The following is a 21,041-nucleotide window of genomic DNA, read 5'->3' as shown; positions in this document are numbered from 1 at the left end:
AACTGACTCTACTATGTGTATTCATTTAGCATGGTAATAGGGTGACAGTATTATATATCAGTTCTATATCAAATCTCAATACGGATACAATATGTAATGAAAAAAAAAAACAACAACAAATGGCTGCTAAAATCCAATTTAGAAACCAAATGAAGCTCTCACCTCCAAGTAGGACATTGAGACACTGTACTGCATGTCATCACTGGTTTCTTCGATGGCTTTGAATAGGTCATTTAACGTGCGAACGTAGATACCAGGTTCTCTGTCTGTTCCCAGCATAGTGTAAGTCTTCCCACAACCTGCAGACACACACATCTGTTTATTAGAATAGGCACATCAATGCCTCTTTTCTTAAATGTGAAATGATTGTAGATAATCAGCATATGTTCATCAGCATGGCATAAACAGAAGGCACAGGTGTGAGGTGAGTCATAGTGAGTGTGTGATACATAATGTTTACGGGTGGCTTTTATCCCTGTCAGGCTGAGCACAGATCTAAGCTTTATATAGCCTCGGCCACAGACAGGAACAGTCAGTAAGAGTCACTCTGTGGACAGATTAGAGCACGAGAGCACACGGGAGCCACACAGACATCTGCTTTCCAGGAATGACCTTTTAATCAATTCAAAGCAGAATAAAAGCAGGTCTTTAAGTAAGGTATTTTCTTTATTTTTTTATTATTATTACCAGATCATGTGTTCTTGACAGCTGTAATTTGGTCAGCTAGGTTAATATATTAAATATTTAACTTATATTTTGAGCATTGTGGGCATTATGTATTTATTCATTTATTTTTTATGCATGTAAGCATATACTGTATGTTTGTATTTTTTTGTGAAATCAGTACATGTGACCTCTTCTATCCATCCATCCATCTATCTATCTATCTATCTATCTATCTATCTATCTATCTATCTATCTATCTATCTATCTATCTATCTATCTATCTATCTATCTATCTAGTAAACTTCCCTTAACATATTTTTGTTGAGTACACAAATATGTTTGAACCAATTAATGAGAGAGAGAGAGAGAGAGAGAGAGAGAGAAATCAATATATTGCCCAGCCCTTGGTATGAATGATGTGTGTACTAACCTGTGGGTCCATAGGCAAAAACAGTGGCATTGTACCCAGATATGAGACCTTCAATCAAGCCTTTAGTGGTGGATCTGTACACCTCGTCCTAAAGGAAAGCACACACAAACACATTTAATTGCAGCCTTTTGTGTATACCTTCATCTTTCATTCAACCACACAGTAAACTCAAGTGCACATACATGAACACAAATAACTGCATAAATGCGATCTCTTTGAAAAGCATGTTAACTTTTGTATAAAGTTTGCTTCACAGGCACAAACACAGAATGGGCTTGCCTGCGTGGCGGAGTAATCGAAGGCCACATCAAACATATACGTCTTCTCTCTGGATCGATGAGCTCGAAGAATATCATCTGGATCCTCCATGGGGTCCATCAGCACCACCATCTGAAAAAGAGGGAAAGAAAAACATGAATCGGAGTACACCTTGTTACATCTAATTATAGTTTTGATATGCACTGCATTCATTCTCAGAGTGTATATAAAAACCTTTCTAATATTGTATTCACAACCTATCCTGATAACACTCTTTACTGGTAATCACAGCTAGCTATCAGCTAACAGGAACTACAAAGGCCATTTATTTCGGTTACGGTGACACAGAGTGTGATAACAGCACCTCTAAATAGAAATATCATAATGGATCCACATGAAAGATGTGGCTAGTGTGGTTTAAAAGCAAAAGGTGAGTGCGTCATGATGGAAGACATCACGCCTAATTAGTTTCTATTTTTACATCTACATTTTGAAAAACGTTCCTAATGGAAGTCATTTTAGAAGCCCATAGGAGACTCTGACGGCTCCAAATTTGCCCACGATGTTGAATCTGGTTGTTTCAAGAGCACCACTCGTTCTGAAGGGCCTCAGGATTCAGAGCCAATGTTCGAGTTAGTCAGGGCTCAAATCGTTTGATGACCCATTCAAACCCAAAACCCCGGCTTTCTCTTTGAAGCCACTCAATTGATATGCAGCAGAGGAGATCTGACTTTTAAAAGAGGCCAATTATAACGCCACACAATACAAACGTATAGACGTTCTTTGCAAACAGAGGAAGAGAAAGAATGGGTGAGGAAAAGAATGATAGAAAGGTGGAGACCAGGTGAAAAAGGACAAAGGACATGCAAAAGAATGGACAAAATGTTAATGCACTGTTTTACATTGATATATTATGTTATGCTTATTGCAAATACAAACACGGAGATAGAGAGAGTCAGTAAACCTTTTTGAATGAAATTAATACTTTTATTCAACAAGGATGGATTCAATTGATTGAAAATGATGGTAAATACATTTATAAAGTTATAAAAGTTATAAATTATCTTCTTTTGCTCTTTTTCAATTTATCAAGAGGACGTGAAATAAATGCATCATGGATTTATCAAGCACTTTTATTAAGAGTAATGGCTGCTGAAAAGACAGCTTTACTTTGACAGGAATAAATAACATTTAAAAACAAATAAAAAAATAGACGACTCTTTTAAATTCTATTTTACAATAATCCTGTTTAATGTCTTTTTGGAAGCATGGAAATGTATGGTATAGTAGCTGACACTTGATTAATTTAGTCACTCACTTAGGGAAGCATGAGTCAGATCTGTCTCATGCACATGTGTGGTTGTTTGTGAGGGGTTTGTTTACGGTAAGTGCAGTTTTCGTGCTCTAAGCCATATGGTGCATGAGTTTATGTTATCTCACCATTCACACAGTGACAGCTGTAGAGTGGCAGTTTGGCCTGTTCTTAAGACACCAGTGCCAGGATAGTTTACGTGGCATGAGAGAATGATGCACTGTAATCGGTACTGGATCACTGATCAGTTTCCACTCACCTGAAATGGTCCCTGCTCTTGATAAAGACCAATACTGTACACCTACTGTATGTTCTCCTGTAATGTTCACTGTTGGACAGAAGATCCAATAGAGCGGAAACATGAATGGTCTGACCATGACTGTGCTGCCACCTTTAATAAATGTATATTAACTTATTCTGCTAGTAGATCAACTATTTTTAAACTTTTTTTTATTCGTTAAAAACTTTAACTAGAAATAATCACAAATTTATAACTAGAAATAATCAGAAATGTAATTGATATATATATATATATAGTCTTAAACTAACATATTGTAATGTTTTGAAAAAAGAAAATAAAAGATATATTTTTTACATATAAAGTTATACAAATTAATACAATTAAAAAGTCATACAGTTAATTTATAAAAAAGTTTATATTTTAGATTTTGAGCCTTTATATGCTTTGTTGTCCAATTTTATGTCTAAAACATCTAAAATAATTTATAACTTAGCTACATCTCCTAAATAATTAAAAAGCAACCTCTGGGCAACACAATTTTTTAAGATTTCACCTTAAATAATGTGTTCTTAACACAGCAATGCTGGCAAGTGTTGGCAATAACACAAGCCTGTCTGCGACCAATGAGAATCACTGGTCAACCATCTGAAACCAGCTGTTTCTGAGGTCTCCCCTCTCAGGTGAAAGCAAAAAAGGCCCTATTAAAGGGTTGCAGGTTATTCGGGAAAGCCATCTTTGGTTTCCAACTGCATAAAGGACGGAGGGCATTCACCTGGCCAGACGCTAACTGCTCCACTAGTCCACTGACTAATTCATATGTTCATAAAGGTGACATGAGAACTCACAGAGCCTTTAGGCATCATTACACTACACAATACTTTATGAAATGGCAATCAAATGATACCCCAATTTGTGGCCAATGTAACCATGCTAACACACATGCTATCTGCAACATATGAGTCAGTGCACAAAAACAAAATGAGCCAAGCATAAATAAAGGGTGCTAAAATTAAAAGCGGAGCGTCGTCTTGAAATATTAAATGGCATCAAAGATCAGCCAGGGTCTGTGCAACAGCCTGCTAATGCACCGACAAGAAATCAATTAGCAATATGGTGTTATTTAAATAAGAACACAAAGAATGGCACAGTCATTGGGTGCGACAGTCCAAGTCATCCAGGCGGATGGAGTTACCAATTAACCGCAAGGTGAAGATTAGCAGCAAAGGGAGGTGAATATTGGGATCTATCCAGCATATAAAACACAGCAGTGGTCCTGATGTATCAGAAAGGACGTGGGGTGATTGTGTCAGCTCTTGCAGGAAGGATTGCTGAACTATTGTGATGCTGAGATCAGATTCAGTCAGATTTACCTCACGACACTAGAAGAGGTTTATGTGTGAGGCTTATATCAACAAAAAAAAAAGGCGTTTGACAAAAAAAACTTCATTATAATTTAATTTGAACTTTTTAAAGGTAATAAAAATAGACCAAATAAAGAAAAAAAAAATAGGGAAACAGGGAAAAACTAAATGGAAAAAATTATCAAATTAAATATTCAGGAAAGACAGAAATGAAAATAAATAAAAACAAAAAAATAATACAGAAATCAATACAAATAAATGCAGAACAGTGTTTTGGTGCAGATCTGAACGTCTGAACACATGCACAACCACACAGCTCGAAATGTATCGAAAAACCCTAGAGAGAAAAGGGCGAGCCTCTTAATGAACAACACTTTATTCTATCCAACAGGTAAACACAGGAAGAGAGAGAAACACAAGACCGAGAAAATGAAAGAGAAAGATGAGCTACTGAGCGGTTATATGAAGCCAGTGATGAGGAAACAAATGCTATCCTGGGAAATAAACCCATAGCGGCAAACCACTGAAGTCAGCCCGACTCGAGCAGCTCAAGGGATATGAAACTGTCAGCCTGGCACTTCTGAAACATGCACACCAGAAATTAAAACATTATTCCTATGATGTGGAAGTGACTGTGAAAGTAGACCTGCATAAAATCAATTTAATTGCATTAATTATATTACATTTATTTGGGACATAGGATTTTTTTCTTAATTCTTTTCTTTTTATAATTATTATCTTTTTAATCTAGACATCTTGACCTATTGAACTGTTTGAATATACTGTATATAACACTCTAGAAAATGTAGATTATTTTAAGTAAATTATTATAATGTATTTATACATATTAAATAATAAAATTAAATATTAAAATGTATTGATATTTAAATTAAAAACAAAACTAAGAACAACTAATCTTCTGATTACTTTTTTAGTAAATATGTTTAAAAATGCTTAAAGTAAATGTTATATTGTTAAAATAATTAATTAAAAAACAATTAAAAATAAATATTAAAATAATAATTACAATAAAAAGAAAATACTTAGCTGTCATGCTGACTGCATACAAGTTAGCTGTCATGCTGACTGCATACAAGTTAATATTTTGAATAGCTTGTGGGCCACTATGGGCAAAGTGCAGACAAAAATTGGTGAAAAATGACCTTGAGTCACATATGGCAAGTGAGTTTGGCTTTAAGGTGCTGAAGATCAGTGGACAGATGTTTGTCTTTATGTGTTTCTCCATCATGTGCAGGTCACTGTTTGCTCATGTACCCATAGAGATGCATGAGTGTGCATGCTGATGATAAAGCATGCATGAATGCAGGTGTGTTTAGGCTGACATCTATGTGTGCATCTCTTCCAGATACTATGTCCCCTCTCTTTATCGTGTGACATGCTAGTTGACATGGCTACAGAGAAGCGGGTGTGGACCGACTCAGACACCTGTTGCTATTAGCCTGATGGAGAATGGTGATGAGAGGGGGCAGCTGTAGCTGTAGAGGGGCCTCACTGGGGGAAGACACACACACACACACACACACACAGGAAGGGTTGTAACTCCCTGTAACACAGTCACACACACATTGCAAGTAATATATCATTGACAGATGGCCATTCTGCTCCAACAGTAAGGGTTAGAGAAAAACAGAACATTAATCATAGCAAGAAGAGCAGAAAGGAGGGAAGAGCAGAGCAAAAGAGATGCATTAATCATTACTAAACACAAAGATGCTCAAGGTGCATCTTCTGTCTTGTCCTATTCGATCTCTATTAAAACCTTGAGATGAATAGATCACAAAAAAATGTGAAATTACCTTTATTTTGTCACTGACTTGTTGCAAACCTGTATACTATTATTTATTGCTTAATCAGAAAAACAAAATATTTTTTATAATTATACAAGTTAAAAACCATTGTACTGCTTGATATTTTTGTGGAAAATTTGATGCATGATTTTTTTTAAATAGAATGATTTGATGATTAGAAAGAACAGGATATATTTGAATTAGACATGTTTCACAACATTATACATATATTTTGCGGTCACTTTTGATTAATGTAATGCATTCTTGTGCAATAAAAGTATTTATTTCTTTTAGGAAAAAAAAAAAAATCTTACTGACCACAAACATTTGAATGGTAGTGTAAATTACATCTGTTCCTTAAGCTATCATAAGACTTCAGAAGACTCTTGAATACAGTACACAAGTTGGACAACTACAGTACTAATAAAGATGACACCGACCTGGCAATATTTAATAATTCTCTGTTTGTGTGTTTGAAGAAAAAAAAAAAAAAAACTTACCTACCACAATTAACACACACAAAAAACATGTAAAATGCCCTCCACACATGTAATAACCCTTAATGAGTTTGGTCACAGCAGCTGCAGGTGTGATGCCACATTAAATTAGGCAGATCAGTTTCACACTTCAACATGACACATCACTGTTCTCATTAAGTCAAAGGTGGAGGGAACTCTACTTTCTGGAGATGTGAGAAACTACACCACAAGACAAATTAACAATTTATTTATTTAGGTTTTTTTTGTATAAAATGCTAGCAGTGTAATGAATCAAGATATGATTGACCTTTCCTGAAAAACGTGATCCTTTTGGTTGTCCCTCAGAAGCAGAATCAATCGTTATCTCTTTAACCTTCATCAAGAAACTCTGTGTAACAAGGCAGGCTTCCATGACACCTGTCTGAACATGAGGTTTCTGCTCCACACTGTGCTCTGGAGATAGGACAAGCGATTCACAGAGCCGTCCACTCTGCATACGTGACGTCTGCAGGCCTGACGTACAAGGCGGAGACAAACAATAGGTCCAAACACAAACCGTGCAGCCCTAAGTCTTGAAAAGGCTGTGACCTTCGAGTGGCCCTTTCAAAGCCAAGAGCTGTGCTTTGAGAAGGTGAAAGCTATCTGATGGGCCAGCCACCCCCTTCATTCCACTCTTTCATTTCATCATCCCTTCTTTCCTTCTCCGACACGGTACCCCAACAATGGTGTCTCTTCTTACAAGGGCCTTGAGTGCCTCCTCTGTTCTAGTGCTGCCAACCTGATACAAGCTACTTGGCAATGATTGTTTCTTTACTTTTTTTACATCATCCGTCTGTAGGTCACTCTGTGCTAGGCTAAGCTAGACGGCTGTAAAAAATACTTTGCTTCCATGCAACAAAGTATGAAGAAAAAAAAAAAGAAAAAAAATAGGTCAAATAAGCTACTTTTGTGTGAGTGTTCAAATACTTCTTTTTAAAAAAGAAAAAAAGAAAGAAAGAACAGAAAAGAAACCAGTAGTGATTAATATCTGGATATTGTACTGGAACTTTTGGATTCAACAAGTTGAATACAAATGGTAGAACACTAAGCTGGACCGCTCAAGTGTTATACTGGCACCTTTTTTTTTTTGTTAAATTGAATTTGGTTTAACAACACTCGTTTATTGGATAAACAATAAAAATTCAGTCATTTCCAACTTACATGAACATAAGTGGCAGAAAACAACATACAGCTTTTGTTCTTAATTATTATAATTACTGGGGTAAAATATCAAATAATGACTTTTGTATGGTTTCTTGCATAATACCATGTTATGACCTCAAATATAAATGTAAAATAGTGCATCATTTGTAAACTAATACATTTTGATGTTAGCATCACATAATCAGCTCCGTAAGTATTGCTTTTCTGATGTAGTAAGCTTGCTCGATAGCTCACCCGGTACAACAATGCACTTGAATTGTACTTTCACAAATCACATAAACCACATGCTACTGTAAAATAACTCAAATACTTGAGAAGCAAGATATAATGGCAAGGTTGCTTCACAAAAAATGTTATCTCATGCTTGCTTCTGATAAATCTATCATTTGTCAAACGCGACGGAGCATTAACCTTTCAGTGCCACTTAACAGACATTTCATTTCTAATACCAACACAAAAATAACTTCTGTTGTGGACAAATCTGAACACACTTTTATTGCCACTCATTGGACAATGCACTTTTAAAGAGTAATGGAAAATGCAAGAAGCTATGTGCAACATACACATTTTTCAGAAAGCATGAGTTGGTATTAATACTACATACCTAGATTTAATCTTGCATACCTAAAATATGTACTTCAAAATAAGATTCAGTATATAAAATTACAATGATATTTTGATTGTGTCTTAAGCTCGCCAATAGACAATAGCTGTGGCTGTTCCAGTAAAACACAAGCCAATTTTGTAATATTGGACTATTTGTCAAAATGCAAAGGAACTGAAATGGAGTCTGGGTTTTATGTTAGTCTTGGCTTTGGCCGTGTGGCTGCATTAACATTGTCCTTGGCCTAAGTACTGTTTCCTGGCAACTTGGTCAAAACACTATAAAGATGGAGTCCATAACACTCTTCTAATCTCCGTACCATTGGCATTGACTCAAAAATCAAGATCATGCAATTAAGAAGTTCTTGCTCTACTTGTGTGTCAACATTTAAGTCACACACCAATGCATCAGGTCAAGGCGGAAAAAACATCACCGAATAAACAGGCCCTGACATGCCTGGGAATGAGCAGGGGAGTCACCGATTCAATTCAAGCAGAGATTAAACTGGAGGTAAAAACTTCATAAAATTAATGGCCTCTGACAAACAATAAATCCTTGTTGGAACCAGAGGAAAAACAGACCAATATATTTAGAGTCTCAAGCTGACCTCCATTCTCATTGATGGGCTTTAAAGTTAATACAATAATAAAAGGTTCAACACAACCGGACACGCAAGTACAAAATGGCGTCCAGTACCACTGCATCTTATTTTCCTGAGATTACCTTGGCATTTATACAGCTTCACAGCTGGGACGATCGGCATCCACCCAGTGCACAATGAGGTCAAAGGCCACTCTCAGGTCAAGACATGGAGGTCAGCATTGCACAACAAAGTAGGACATGACCGATGGCTGAGACCACATCACAGAGATTTGCACCCTGAGGTCTAGACAGCTTAAGTGTATTGTCAACAAACTTTTGTACAGAGTGCAGTAAAAGAGAAAAACAACAGCGAGCGCAGGCTGTACTAACACCAAAGGGACAACATTTCCACATAACACTGTACAACTGGCAGTTAAGGAATTCAAGCTTTTGAGTCAGTCATCCATTGGATAAAATTACAAAATAAAATAAAAAAATAAGTACTACAACACCACACTAATTACTAAGAAACTTGTAAATACGATGCAGAAAGGCATAAGAGTGAGCACTAGATTCCCAGTGAAAGCAAGAACTGGTAAAGGAAAAATAAATAAGTGTTTGCAGCATGAATTCATGTAAATGTTAGATTAGAAACCAAAGTTGTAAAACTAATTAAGAAAAAAATATATATATAGTTGATAAAGAATATTTTCATAAACTGGAGGTTAAAACATCAACAATTGAGTAAATTGCATTGTTTTTGTGTGCATAGTTATTTTATACATAGTTATTTGATAAATTCAATTTCAAAATATATTAAGTAGTGTTATCATTATCAAAAATAATTACCACCAAATAATCCATTGGCAATCCATTAGCAAGCGGAAAACTACTTGCAGATTATATTTCACAAAGAAAAGAAACGCACTCCATAGTTGTTTGAACTCAAAACAAAAAGAAACCTTCAGTGGGGCTTCACGCTGAGCTGAAAGGGTCCAGCTGCGGTTTCTCTGGACTCCGATCATGTATAATCTGGAAGGTGATGAGTTATTGTACTTGGCTGAGCAGGTACAAAATGGCTCCATCACCAGTGTTTTGTCCTGTCTGCTTGGGTCAGTATGACCTTGCATGACTGTTCTTGTGAGAAAATTATCAAGAATAATACAAAAATTTACATGACGCTGACAGCAACTCTTCTAACAGCAATGTCTCACTGCTGAGTATTACTGTATCTTTCACATACAAAAGGACACCAAAGTATAACCTCCTCCTCAAACCCGTTTATCCGACCTTGACTATTACTCACATGCACCGAGGCCAACCTAGCATTCATCAGCAGGAGAAACAACATGTTTCTTCCCTATGGGACGCAAATGATGAGGAAAAAACAAGCAATCTGCCTCACGCTCATTATGGTTAACAAGTGCAAAAGCGCAAGACAAACATGAGCCTCATTATGAATGAGTATGCAGGACAGCAGTAAGGTGCAGTGGGACTGAGTCCAGTCTAACTAACTGATACACATGGGTCACTGATTAAAAACGGTTGATAATAAAGTTGTGTTAGACTCATTGGGGAGGCCATGTTAATGTGGTGCCACTGTCTTGGGCCTGAGATTTTAGGATCTCTAGTGTATTACAAGACCAACAACTCATTTTCCCTCGCTAATTTTCTTATTATTTGATTTCCTTTTTGTTTTGATTGTCATTCTTCTAACAAAACTAACTGGATGTATCTGGTCGGCTCACAGTCTCTATGTCTGATATTGGCCGTGCAGGGAATGAGAGCTCAGGTAGGGTTGAAGTTGAAGCTTTGCCAGACCACAGCTTGTGTAACAGGTATTGAGTGCCACAAGGGATAAGACAGATCCAGCTACATTTCACTGGCTGCCCTAAAGCAGGAGAACTGGACACAGGCCAGCGGAATAGAACATTTATGATGAGAACAGGATGCACAAAACACATTTTTGTCATTCACTGATGAAACACATAATACCTTCCAATTCTTTTTCTATCTTGAAAGATTATAGTAAGAGTTTGTAAGTGAATTTGAATTAGAAAAACAGAAAGAGGGATTTTACTGAACTGCAATTCAACAGTTCTTACAATACCAAAATGTATGTATTATATAATTAACTGAAAATTAAATAATCAGTTCAGTCTTTTAAGCCTACAAAACTTCAAACTCCAATTAAAAAAAAAAAAGGATTTATCAAGGCAACAGTCTACATCTCAGATCTAAGATCACAGTTCTAAGTCTACCAAATTTCAAAATAAACTCTGTAATCTAATTTAATAGGCACCCTTAAATCAGTTCTGTATGGTACACGATTGTGTTGTAATGTAAACTTTTATTTGCCAGTTAATCTGTCTGATTGGTGTTCAATGTATTTTAGCCTAAAGCCTCATGTTAAACACCATCTCCATACATCAGTATGAATCAGTGAGCTCTACATTAATGCTCAGGCATAGAAGTAATCAAGACTGCAGTCAGAAGGTTTCACATGATGCTAGAGAACCCTTCAGCACAATGCAATCCTCTTCAAGCAAAAGACTTATCAACAGAGCCCACCTCACCCGATTAAGAGGCGAGGAAAGGTAAAAGAGAGAGGAAGAGCAGACGGTGAGTTCAGAATAGGATGGGTCTGGATACAACAGTAAAGAAGCATTTGCTAAACCACTTAAAGAAAGCCCACATGTCGCCAGGAAGAGCTTTTTTAAGGTCAGACAGTCTATTAGTGAGGCTTTACACATCCATTTAACTTCTCAGCTCGCATTGTAAACACTGGTATCACCGTAAACAACTAAACATATTTTTTTAACACACATCAGTTTCAACACTAATAGGCCAACAACTTGGCTAATTTGGATCATGGTTTTTACAGTTCACCTGAAAGCAAGATATAAGAGTTTCTTAAAACACTATAAAAATTCTACCAAATTTGATTCCACCAATTTATTATTATTATTTTTTTTTTTTACAGATTTTAAACCTTTAAATTATTCCTTTTATGACCCGACCACATTAATTAAAAACTGGGGTTTCTAGCTTTAACTGAATGTTTATTAGCGATGAGGCCATACTGTATGCTACTCTTACAAGTTGATAACATGTATAGCTATTTTCCATTACAAATCACAATACTGACGACTCAACTTGAACTCACAACATTTTAATCCAATCAAATATTTGCTAGAATGAGGACGTCCCTCCCCTTAATGCCACCCTCCTCTGAGTAGCATTAGCAATTAGCAAATCTAGATTATGCTGCAAGAAACTGTTTGTCAAAAGATTTCATCAATTAGTTTGGTCTGAAAAGCAATTTCATGGATAATTAACTTGTCTATTTGACTTATAAAACATTTTAAATCAACGTGTCATTCTTATTGTTTAAATGAAGAAAAAAGACTCTGTAATGTATAAAGATAATAATAAAAACCTCTAAAGTCTTAATAAAAACCTGCGAGTGAAAACTACTATATGGGCCGTAATGGCCCCCTGTATGTGGCCAATGGCACTGTATTCCAGTGATGGACATTTACAGAGCAGGCCAGGGTGCGTACACCATAAAACACAAATGCAGAGAGTCAACCTGTAAAAGAGCCGAGTCTAAGCGCTGGCATTTTCCCCAGCAGCGCTGCATCTAAATCTTATCTGCTGAAGGCTGGTTTTGTTAGGGGAACTATTTCTTGGCCCAACTCTGAGCCTAATCAAACAGAATGCCTGTAAAAGGCACCAAACACTACTTTTCCCTAAACCCTCACGGGCCCTAAACGCATTAGCTCCCTCCAAAATAAGCCTCGAATACAACAGCCGGGCCATCAAGTGAAAGAGAAAGGACCCAGGGAGCGGCGAGAGCTTTGAAAGCCCATAATCATAATTATACCAAAGATGAATATCTTTGATCCGTGCGGAGCCATGGGGTGGCAAGAGTGACGCCATGCGGGAGTCTCGTTCTGCTAATTTGCTCTCTCAGTTATTGGACTCGAGGTGAGAGCAATTTCAATGTCCTCAGAGAGACACAAGGAGCAGAAAGATGGCAGAAACTGAATACAGAAGGCCAAAGCGGTGGCTTTGTGGTGCACAATGGAGGGAATTTGCCACGTTATCAGGTACGACCCGAGCTCGGCTTTGTTTACCCGCCAAGGTCTTTAAAGGGAAACTATGAGGTCTATTCTTCCTTACACATCTTGCCTTTCTTTGTAGAAGGAGCGGTGTCCAAACCACCTGTGCTAACCTAAAAGAGATGCATCATGGGTAAACACTGTACCATGAATAAAAATTTTTAAAGACAAAGGATAATTGCATGAACTTTTTAAAATAATAATCCAAAGTGAATTCTGATTAATGTAACTAGATTTTTTGTAAGCATGCATCCTTAAGCGGACCTTGCATCCTTTGAGTTCATCAGCACTTATGTTGTTTCATAAAGGGGGCAAGAATAGAAACAACCAAACAATGGCCCTGACCTTGTTCTCATGGCAACAGTGCACAACCCACTGTTTATGGGCGAGAGGGGGAAAAAAGACACGCTAGTGAGCAGACACATCAAATAATAAATAATAATATGTTTTTATTTTTATAGCGCCTTTCAGGAACCCAAGGACGCTTTACAAAATAATAAAATACACCAGACAGTCAAGAGCCCAAGGATGTTTCACAAAATAATACAAACAGTTGGCCAAAAAAAACTGACAAAAGACATCTCATCCACATCCAAATCTCTTTCACTGCTAATACGTATTTAAGAGCATACGGCATGTGTATTTATGGCCACAGTGATGATCTGCTGAACTGAGGCGCTACAGCGATCTGTCACTCCACAGTAAACAGCGGCAAAAAATGGCATTTATTGTTTAAATGCTGCAATACAATGGACAGAATTTGAAATCTGAGACTTTGTTTCATATTAAAAGTACCAAAGCACAATGCTTATTGCGATTAATTAGTTGCAGTAATTGAAAACAGGATAGAATAATCAATTCTTGGGATTTAAGAATCGATAATGTTTCGTAAAAATGAGAATCGATTAAAATCGAGATTTTCTTCCAGCCCTATATATGCATTTGTAAATATTACATTATAAATGCCGTTACTGTCAGTTTTGATTAAATTATTGTACTCTGAGGAATAAAAGTAATAATCTCTTTAACAATCTTACCAAGTAAATTATTACAAAAACCGATATGAAAAATGTAAAAGGTACTAATACTACTATTACTATCACTATTTTTACTACTATTATTAGTGTGCTATTAGTATAGAGTAGTTTACTTTAATCTAATCATGACAATTTTTCAATCATCTAATAATGGTTGCAGAAAGAGAATATATGGATTTAATGTTTATGTCCATTCAATTCAGACGGATTTAAACAATTAATTTGCAATTAATCCATTACAAAACGTCAAGAGGAAGTAACTACAATTTTACATTATAACTTCTATTCCATCCAAAAAAGACCACAAATACAGCTCAAGTGAGGGGATTTAATCATAGATGACACTCCACTTTAACCACACAAAAACAGAACTGTCTTAACAATAACAAGCAGTAGAAAGAAAAAAAAAGGGAAGAAGCTTTAATCGCTTATGCTCTATAATGAGCTTATGCGATTATTAGGGCGTTATGGCTCTTGTCACGGGCCGTCGTGAATGTTTATCTGTATTCTGAGGTTTAGTGGAGGGATGCTTTGATTAACATTAACATTCATCCACCTTTTAATAAAAGCATTGCCTGTGTGAAACACTAATGAAGAGAAGTTGCTGAAGTCTGGTGTTGTGCCAATGTGCCGAGTTGCCTCATTGATATGTATCATCAATGTATAATGACACACAGGTAAGGAGAGGTGACAGCACTGTTCAGCCTCCTCAGCATGTGCTTATGCATGTATGAGAGAACCAATCGCTTTGCAGTGTATGTCTGGTAGCACACGTGCGTCATCACGAGCACCTTACCTTAAGGAGAACCGTGAGGTCAGGGTGTGTTTGTCATGGTAAATTAATTAAAGCACACACTAGTCATTTTATCAGCTGAGGGTTTTTTTTTTTTTTTGTCTTGTGTCAATGTTCTTTTTCGTTTTTAGCAAATATATTTAGCCAATATAATGTTTTAGTCATGCTGTATAATGGTTAAAGGGATAGAGGCCCAAAAATAAAAAATTATGTCATTAATTACTCTCATGTCATTCCAAACCTCTAAGATCGTTCATCTTTGGAACACAAATTAAGATATTTTTGATGGAGTGTAAGAGCTCTCTGACCCTCCCATAGACAGCAAGGGTCCTTAACACAATCAATGTCCAGAAACGTAGCAGGGAGATCTGTAAAATAATCCATGTGACATCAGGGGTTCAATCATATATTACGAAGCTACAAGAATACTTTCTGTGCACAAAAAAAAAAAAAAGACAAAAACAAAAAAACAAAAAACTTAACTCAATAATTTGTTTCCTCCACGTCACCCTAGTTTCGAAAACAACATATCAGTGTGGTTGGACTTACAAGAATTTAAAGGAGTTTTTGTATTTGTTTTATTGTTGTAGAAAATATAGAGACATTTTGGATACAGAGTGTTTTTTTTTTTTTCAGCCTTGTCTCACTTTAAAAAATGTCAGTGTCTTCTTGTCTTTGTATTGAAAAAGGTCAGAATATTTTTCTCAGTTTATGTTAACAAAATGAACACTACCACATACTAATGTAGCAAGGTTAATCAATACCAACTTGTCCATGGTGTCATAAAACATATTTACCATACGCTTTGCACAAGAAATTCAGGTGACATTTGAGCAAGTTCTTGTGTTTGTTTAACCAAAGAAGCCAATGCACATGTAATAGCTATTATAGAATTTAAAAGAAAATGATGAACCCATCAGATTTAGCTTTGAAGGACAAGCTGGCATTGATGCTGCCCCAACCCTGGCATGATCCTACATCCGTCAGGTGGTTGGAAGTACAGAAGAGCAGGTGGCTGCTGTCTAAGCCACCCAAAGCCCATGTTGGTGAGCTTATCCTCTTAAGGTTTACTCCTCCATGAGTGTCTGCCATCAGGGGAAAAAAACACAGCAGACACCACTAATAAAAAAATAAGTCTTAGTCTACTCGTAGATGGCGCTGCCATATGGCGTGTTGATAAGACACAAACAGATAAGAGAGGCGCTTAGTTTGGTTTGTCAGCAAATCTAGATAATTACTTTCTAGCTTAGACCAGCATGAACTGGTCTTGTTGTTCACCAGCAAACATGCGTGCTTGTTTTAGAGCCTGTGTTTATATCTTTTTCTATATGTACAAAACCTCATTATATGTTGGTACTGGCAGTGTTGTTCTCTTTCTCTATTACTGGGGATGACTGCACAAACATAATATACAGCGTCAAAACCATTCTGTAAATGCTACTAATCCCATCAGCGCTTGTAAAACCAGTTTGCATTGTTATGACCAAAGTTATAACTCAGCTGACCCGTCAACATTAGCCATACAACATTATACTGGATCTAACTGAAAACCAGGAACCACAGAGGGAGACTGTTTCAAGTTAGCATCTGATTCCATAATCACATGATTACGGAAGCCTGTTTCCATCACAAAATATTAAATAAATAAATAGATAAGGTCACGTCAAATGTTTATCTATATCTCAAAATTTAGCCATCCCAGTACAGTACCATACAACCAAATTCTACTGAATTTAAATACATAAATGAATATAAATGTGAAAAGTATTATCATTTATTCTTTTGCGAGATACTTTTAACCAAAGCGACATATATTCATGCAGTCCAGCTATTCATTTTAAATGTATCAAACCTTGGTTTTGCTAGCAACACATTCTATAATTAGAATTTCCGAAGTAGCACTCTTGTATTGTTCTGCTATAATTGTAAATCAAATGAATGTCACCCTGTCTGACATATTCCAGCAAATACAGTTATAATTACAGCAATTAATCAATCCAAGTTCAGAGTGAAATGGGTGAATTAAAATGACTGCCTGCTGTTGCAGACGCAGGTCAATTAAATGATGTCATGCCGTGCGGAGGTCTCACAGCATTGGTTAATTGTCTTTGTGACTCAGACCCTTGAGACAGAATATCTGACTGCACTCGCCTCATTCACTAACACCGCGATTGGTTAGCACCTGATTATTACAGCCAATGAGAGCTCTAGAGACACTTAAACTAGACTTGTGGTTAATGTTGTCATATAATTTTCCAAACTATTTTAAAACAAGTCTGTCAAAATCATAAAATGGAGATGAATGGACACGGTCCCCACTACCTAATCCCTTTTTATGTACGTATACATATATTAAACATAAACTATGAATTTTTAAATCCACATATGCATTAATGACAGCATGGTATTGTATGGAATCATATTCGCGACATGCACATTTTTTTTTATTTTCATTGTGAGATATAAGCAAATTTGAGTTTACATCTCTCACTTTTAGTTTCTTCCAATTTTTTTTTTTAAATAAAATAAAAAGTAAAGTGAGTAAAAAGACAACAATTCTGACTTTGTCTCTCAATTGTTAGTCCATATTGCACAATTCCAACTTTTCTTCTCAGAACTGGGAGCTTATTTTTTGCAAGTCAACTTTTTTCCCCTCAGAATTACAATTCTGAGTTGATATTTTGCAATTATGAATTATGGGGGGGGGGGGGGGGTTCTGAACTGTGAAAAACTCAGAAAAGTCACAACTATCTTTTAAAACTTATTTTACAGGCTTCCATAGTATCAGAGTATCAGTCTTTTGAGTAATAAAATCTGGACCCCTTTGCATCTCACTCTGTCCAGTAACCACCCACTTGTACTGGAAGAGACCGCTTGACCTAAAAAAACATGCATGCCTGTTACTAGTTTAAGCATTTTTCTCTAAATAGCATGAGCGCTGGACTCAAAGTAATTAAAAGTAATGCTTTATTCAGAACCTGGCTGATTGTAAAGGCCTGGGTCACCTGCTTAGTGCCTAGACTGAAAACAACAGAGAGCCTACACAAGAGTACACAAAAAGTAGTCAATACAAATTACACAAGTACAGAGCAAGGAACAATGAGAGCGCGCAGTCGTCTTTTTGAGGCAGTTATTCAAATATATTCTTCATTGAGTAGAAATAGTAACATGTAGTGCTGGCTCTGTGCCACGCACACACACACACACACACACACACACACACACACACACACACACACAGACTGACACATCTGTTTGGTCTGACCTGGTCATCCACTTTGTGGGCTATAATAGTGGCTCCTTCCTCCAGTTCAGCATCACTTAATGGCCGAATCCGCAGGGCCACCTGCAAAACAGTAAAGGTAATGCACTGGTTTCAAAAAGTATTTGAACCCTAAACTATTTTTTAAAAAGCATGCATTCCACTGAATCGAATAATAATATACCAAATGGTACAAATACTTGCAGTAATTTGTATTTCAAGGACATTCTATCTACGGTCTACAATCTAAGTATTTAATTATGCAGTATGAATATTATAGCTGGAGGCTGTTATTTCTTGTAGAGCAACAAATGCCATCATTTAATGTTAACAGGAAGCTGAAAGACCAGTTCTGTTATGTTGCTCACAGCCAACACCCAGATAAAGTCACTGCAAATGTCTCCACCTAAATATGGGCCACAGATTTACAGAGCAATTTTTTATTATCATCATCAAACTGGCTTACAAAAGGTACGTAACTAACTCACATTTACATTAGCTAAAGCACAGTAGTGATGTATTACAGTGGAAGAAGAGAAAAGGAACTTAAACTGCTGCTGTGAATTATTGAGAGGAGGGCAAAAGATCACTAGAAAACAGGTATTAAGCTCCCAGAGAATCTAAATATAACATGTTTAGACTGTCAGACTGAAATCTGTCCAGGGGTTTTAAGTATACACGATGTCAGTGAATGAAATGTGACTATAGAAGTAAATCAAATCCACTTTTTTGCATTAACTTGTGTATTTCTATCACATATTTCCATATAAAGTTATTAGCTAAACAGTCGAAACTCTGACATTTCTATACGGTATGCACACATGTATAGTTGATGCATATTTATTTATTGTTAATTATATATATACACATATTTATTGATGTCCATATTTAGATTTCATGGGTTATATAACTGATCATATATAATGTATTAATGTATTTTGGATCATTTTAAATTGTTCTGCAATGTAAGAAATTCGTTTTAAAAAATATAAACACTTCAGTCTCTCAATATAAGCTCATAGGAACTGCATTCATAATTATAAACAGAAAGATAAAAATACAGCTTATAATAAAGTTAAGATGAAGTTTAGAATGTCCACCAAATAACGTGTGAACTACCCACACACACATAAAAAGAGTTATGCAAAGTTATTGATTGCATACAGTCTTTAAAAAAACTGTAAAGATACAAGACATGCAGATAAAACATGAGCTAACTATATCTCATAATACACATACTGTGTATATGCACACATTGTAAATATATACTGTAACTCTACAAGCGCATCAGAAAGCATAAATGTATATATAGGCCACTATATCTAACATTATACATACATTATTATTATTATTATTATTATTATTATTGGTTGAAACAAAATCTACAACTACAAGATGTTGTTAGAATATAAGATATACATTTAATGATACACACGAAAAAGTATGTATAGCTACACAGTCTTTAATCTACATAGATATACAGTATATATAAGGTTTCTACATAGATATATACAGTATACACATGTTTGGCTGAAGACAGTCTACAAAGTCAAGTGCAGGTAAATAATAAGTTACTGGACTTCACGTACTGTCAGCTGATGATCCTTTGATTCCCCAGTGTCCTTCATCGTAATGGTTTGCGGGACGTTTTCACGGCTATTCGTCAGCTAAAACACGCGCGTCGCGTGAAGAGAGCACAGCAGACGCCGCGCGGTCATGATTCACGCAACAATCCACCTGCGCTTCTCTCTCTCTAGATTTTAAAACACGCTGAACGGTCAAACGTGGGTCGCGAGCGTTTCTTCAACGCCAGTGAAGTCCGTCAGGTCCATGTTCTGAGGGTGTGTGTTTCTCCACCCACAGTAAACCGTGCGTGAGTGTGTTGTGTTTGTGATGTCCTTAGAGATGAGCAGTCACGAGACGCGTCACTCACCGCCGCTGATGCTCCTTCACTCAGGTGGACAGAAATTCAGAGGCAGCAGCGAAACCTGCTGGTCAGCAACTGTACTGCAGATTTCTTCCTCCAATTCATATACCTTAAATGTGTTACTTATTTGAGTTTTTTTTTATTATTATTATTCTTTATTTTATTTTAGCCTTTGTCTCAATGGAAACCCATTATGTTCGCATGCCCCTCAAATTACAAACAAACAAATACATATTGTATTTACTGAAAAAAGGTATTGATAATAAAATAAGAGGTCTGCTCATTTTCTGCATTTTTTTTTTTTAAACTTGATTTTATTGTCATGTTATTGACCTATTTACACAATACCAGTATTTTAAAATCTTAAGACACATGTAGAAGGACTGAATGACAAATATAATCAAACAATAATGAATATTTACAACGGACTAAACTGTTCATTAGATTTTATTACCAATAGTCACTACCAGTTTCACAATTCCATTTCAGACAACATCATCTGATGCTATTTTGAGAATACGAAAAATTAACGAAAGACTGACAACTACTAGATTAATTGCAATAATCTCACATTAATCAAATAAAAATGCTTAATATGTTTTATTTAATTAGACATGACATAACTCAAACAATAAGTATATAGCTGCATTTTGTCCTTAAAGTCAACATGAAATCACCAGTTTACTTTCTTAGTGCACATTCCTGAAAAGGCCAAGTTAAGTTTATTTATATAGCACTTTTCATAATACACATTTTTTCAAGGCAGCTTTATGGAGTTTTCTTCTTTTAAAGGACAATATACCATTAGTTTTTGTGCTCCTTCTGGAAATCTTTCTCTTGACACACACCTTTCACTCTCACACACACACACACACACACACACACACACACACACACACACACAAAAGACAGATCAAAAACTATTAGACAAACCAAATTACTTTTTTTATCCAA

At 36.2% G+C, this 21,041-nt stretch overlaps 1 protein-coding gene across 1 annotated transcript in view; it reads right to left on the bottom strand.

Moving 5' to 3' along the window:
- Nucleotides 1-20,141, bottom strand: part of LOC113074394 (kinesin-like protein KIF19) — a 31,767-nt gene extending 11,626 nt beyond the window's left edge. The window contains exons 1-5 of the mRNA XM_026247227.1: nt 19,750-20,141; nt 18,164-18,244; nt 1,376-1,486; nt 1,097-1,184; nt 163-299 (exon numbers count right to left, since the gene is read on the bottom strand). Of these exons, the coding sequence (XP_026103012.1) occupies nt 163-299; nt 1,097-1,184; nt 1,376-1,486; nt 18,164-18,244; nt 19,750-19,788 (456 nt within the window). The 5' untranslated portion in view covers nt 19,789-20,141. The remainder of the gene's footprint in view (nt 1-162; nt 300-1,096; nt 1,185-1,375; nt 1,487-18,163; nt 18,245-19,749) is intronic.
- Between the last annotated feature and the right edge of the window lie 900 nt (nt 20,142-21,041).

The sequence above is a fragment of the Carassius auratus genome, unplaced genomic scaffold (assembly GCF_003368295.1).
Source record: "Carassius auratus strain Wakin unplaced genomic scaffold, ASM336829v1 scaf_tig00014496, whole genome shotgun sequence".
Taxonomy (NCBI): Eukaryota; Metazoa; Chordata; class Actinopteri; order Cypriniformes; family Cyprinidae; genus Carassius; species Carassius auratus.
The sequence above is the reverse complement of the archived record's forward strand: the minus strand, read 5'-3'. Positions and strand labels throughout refer to the sequence as shown.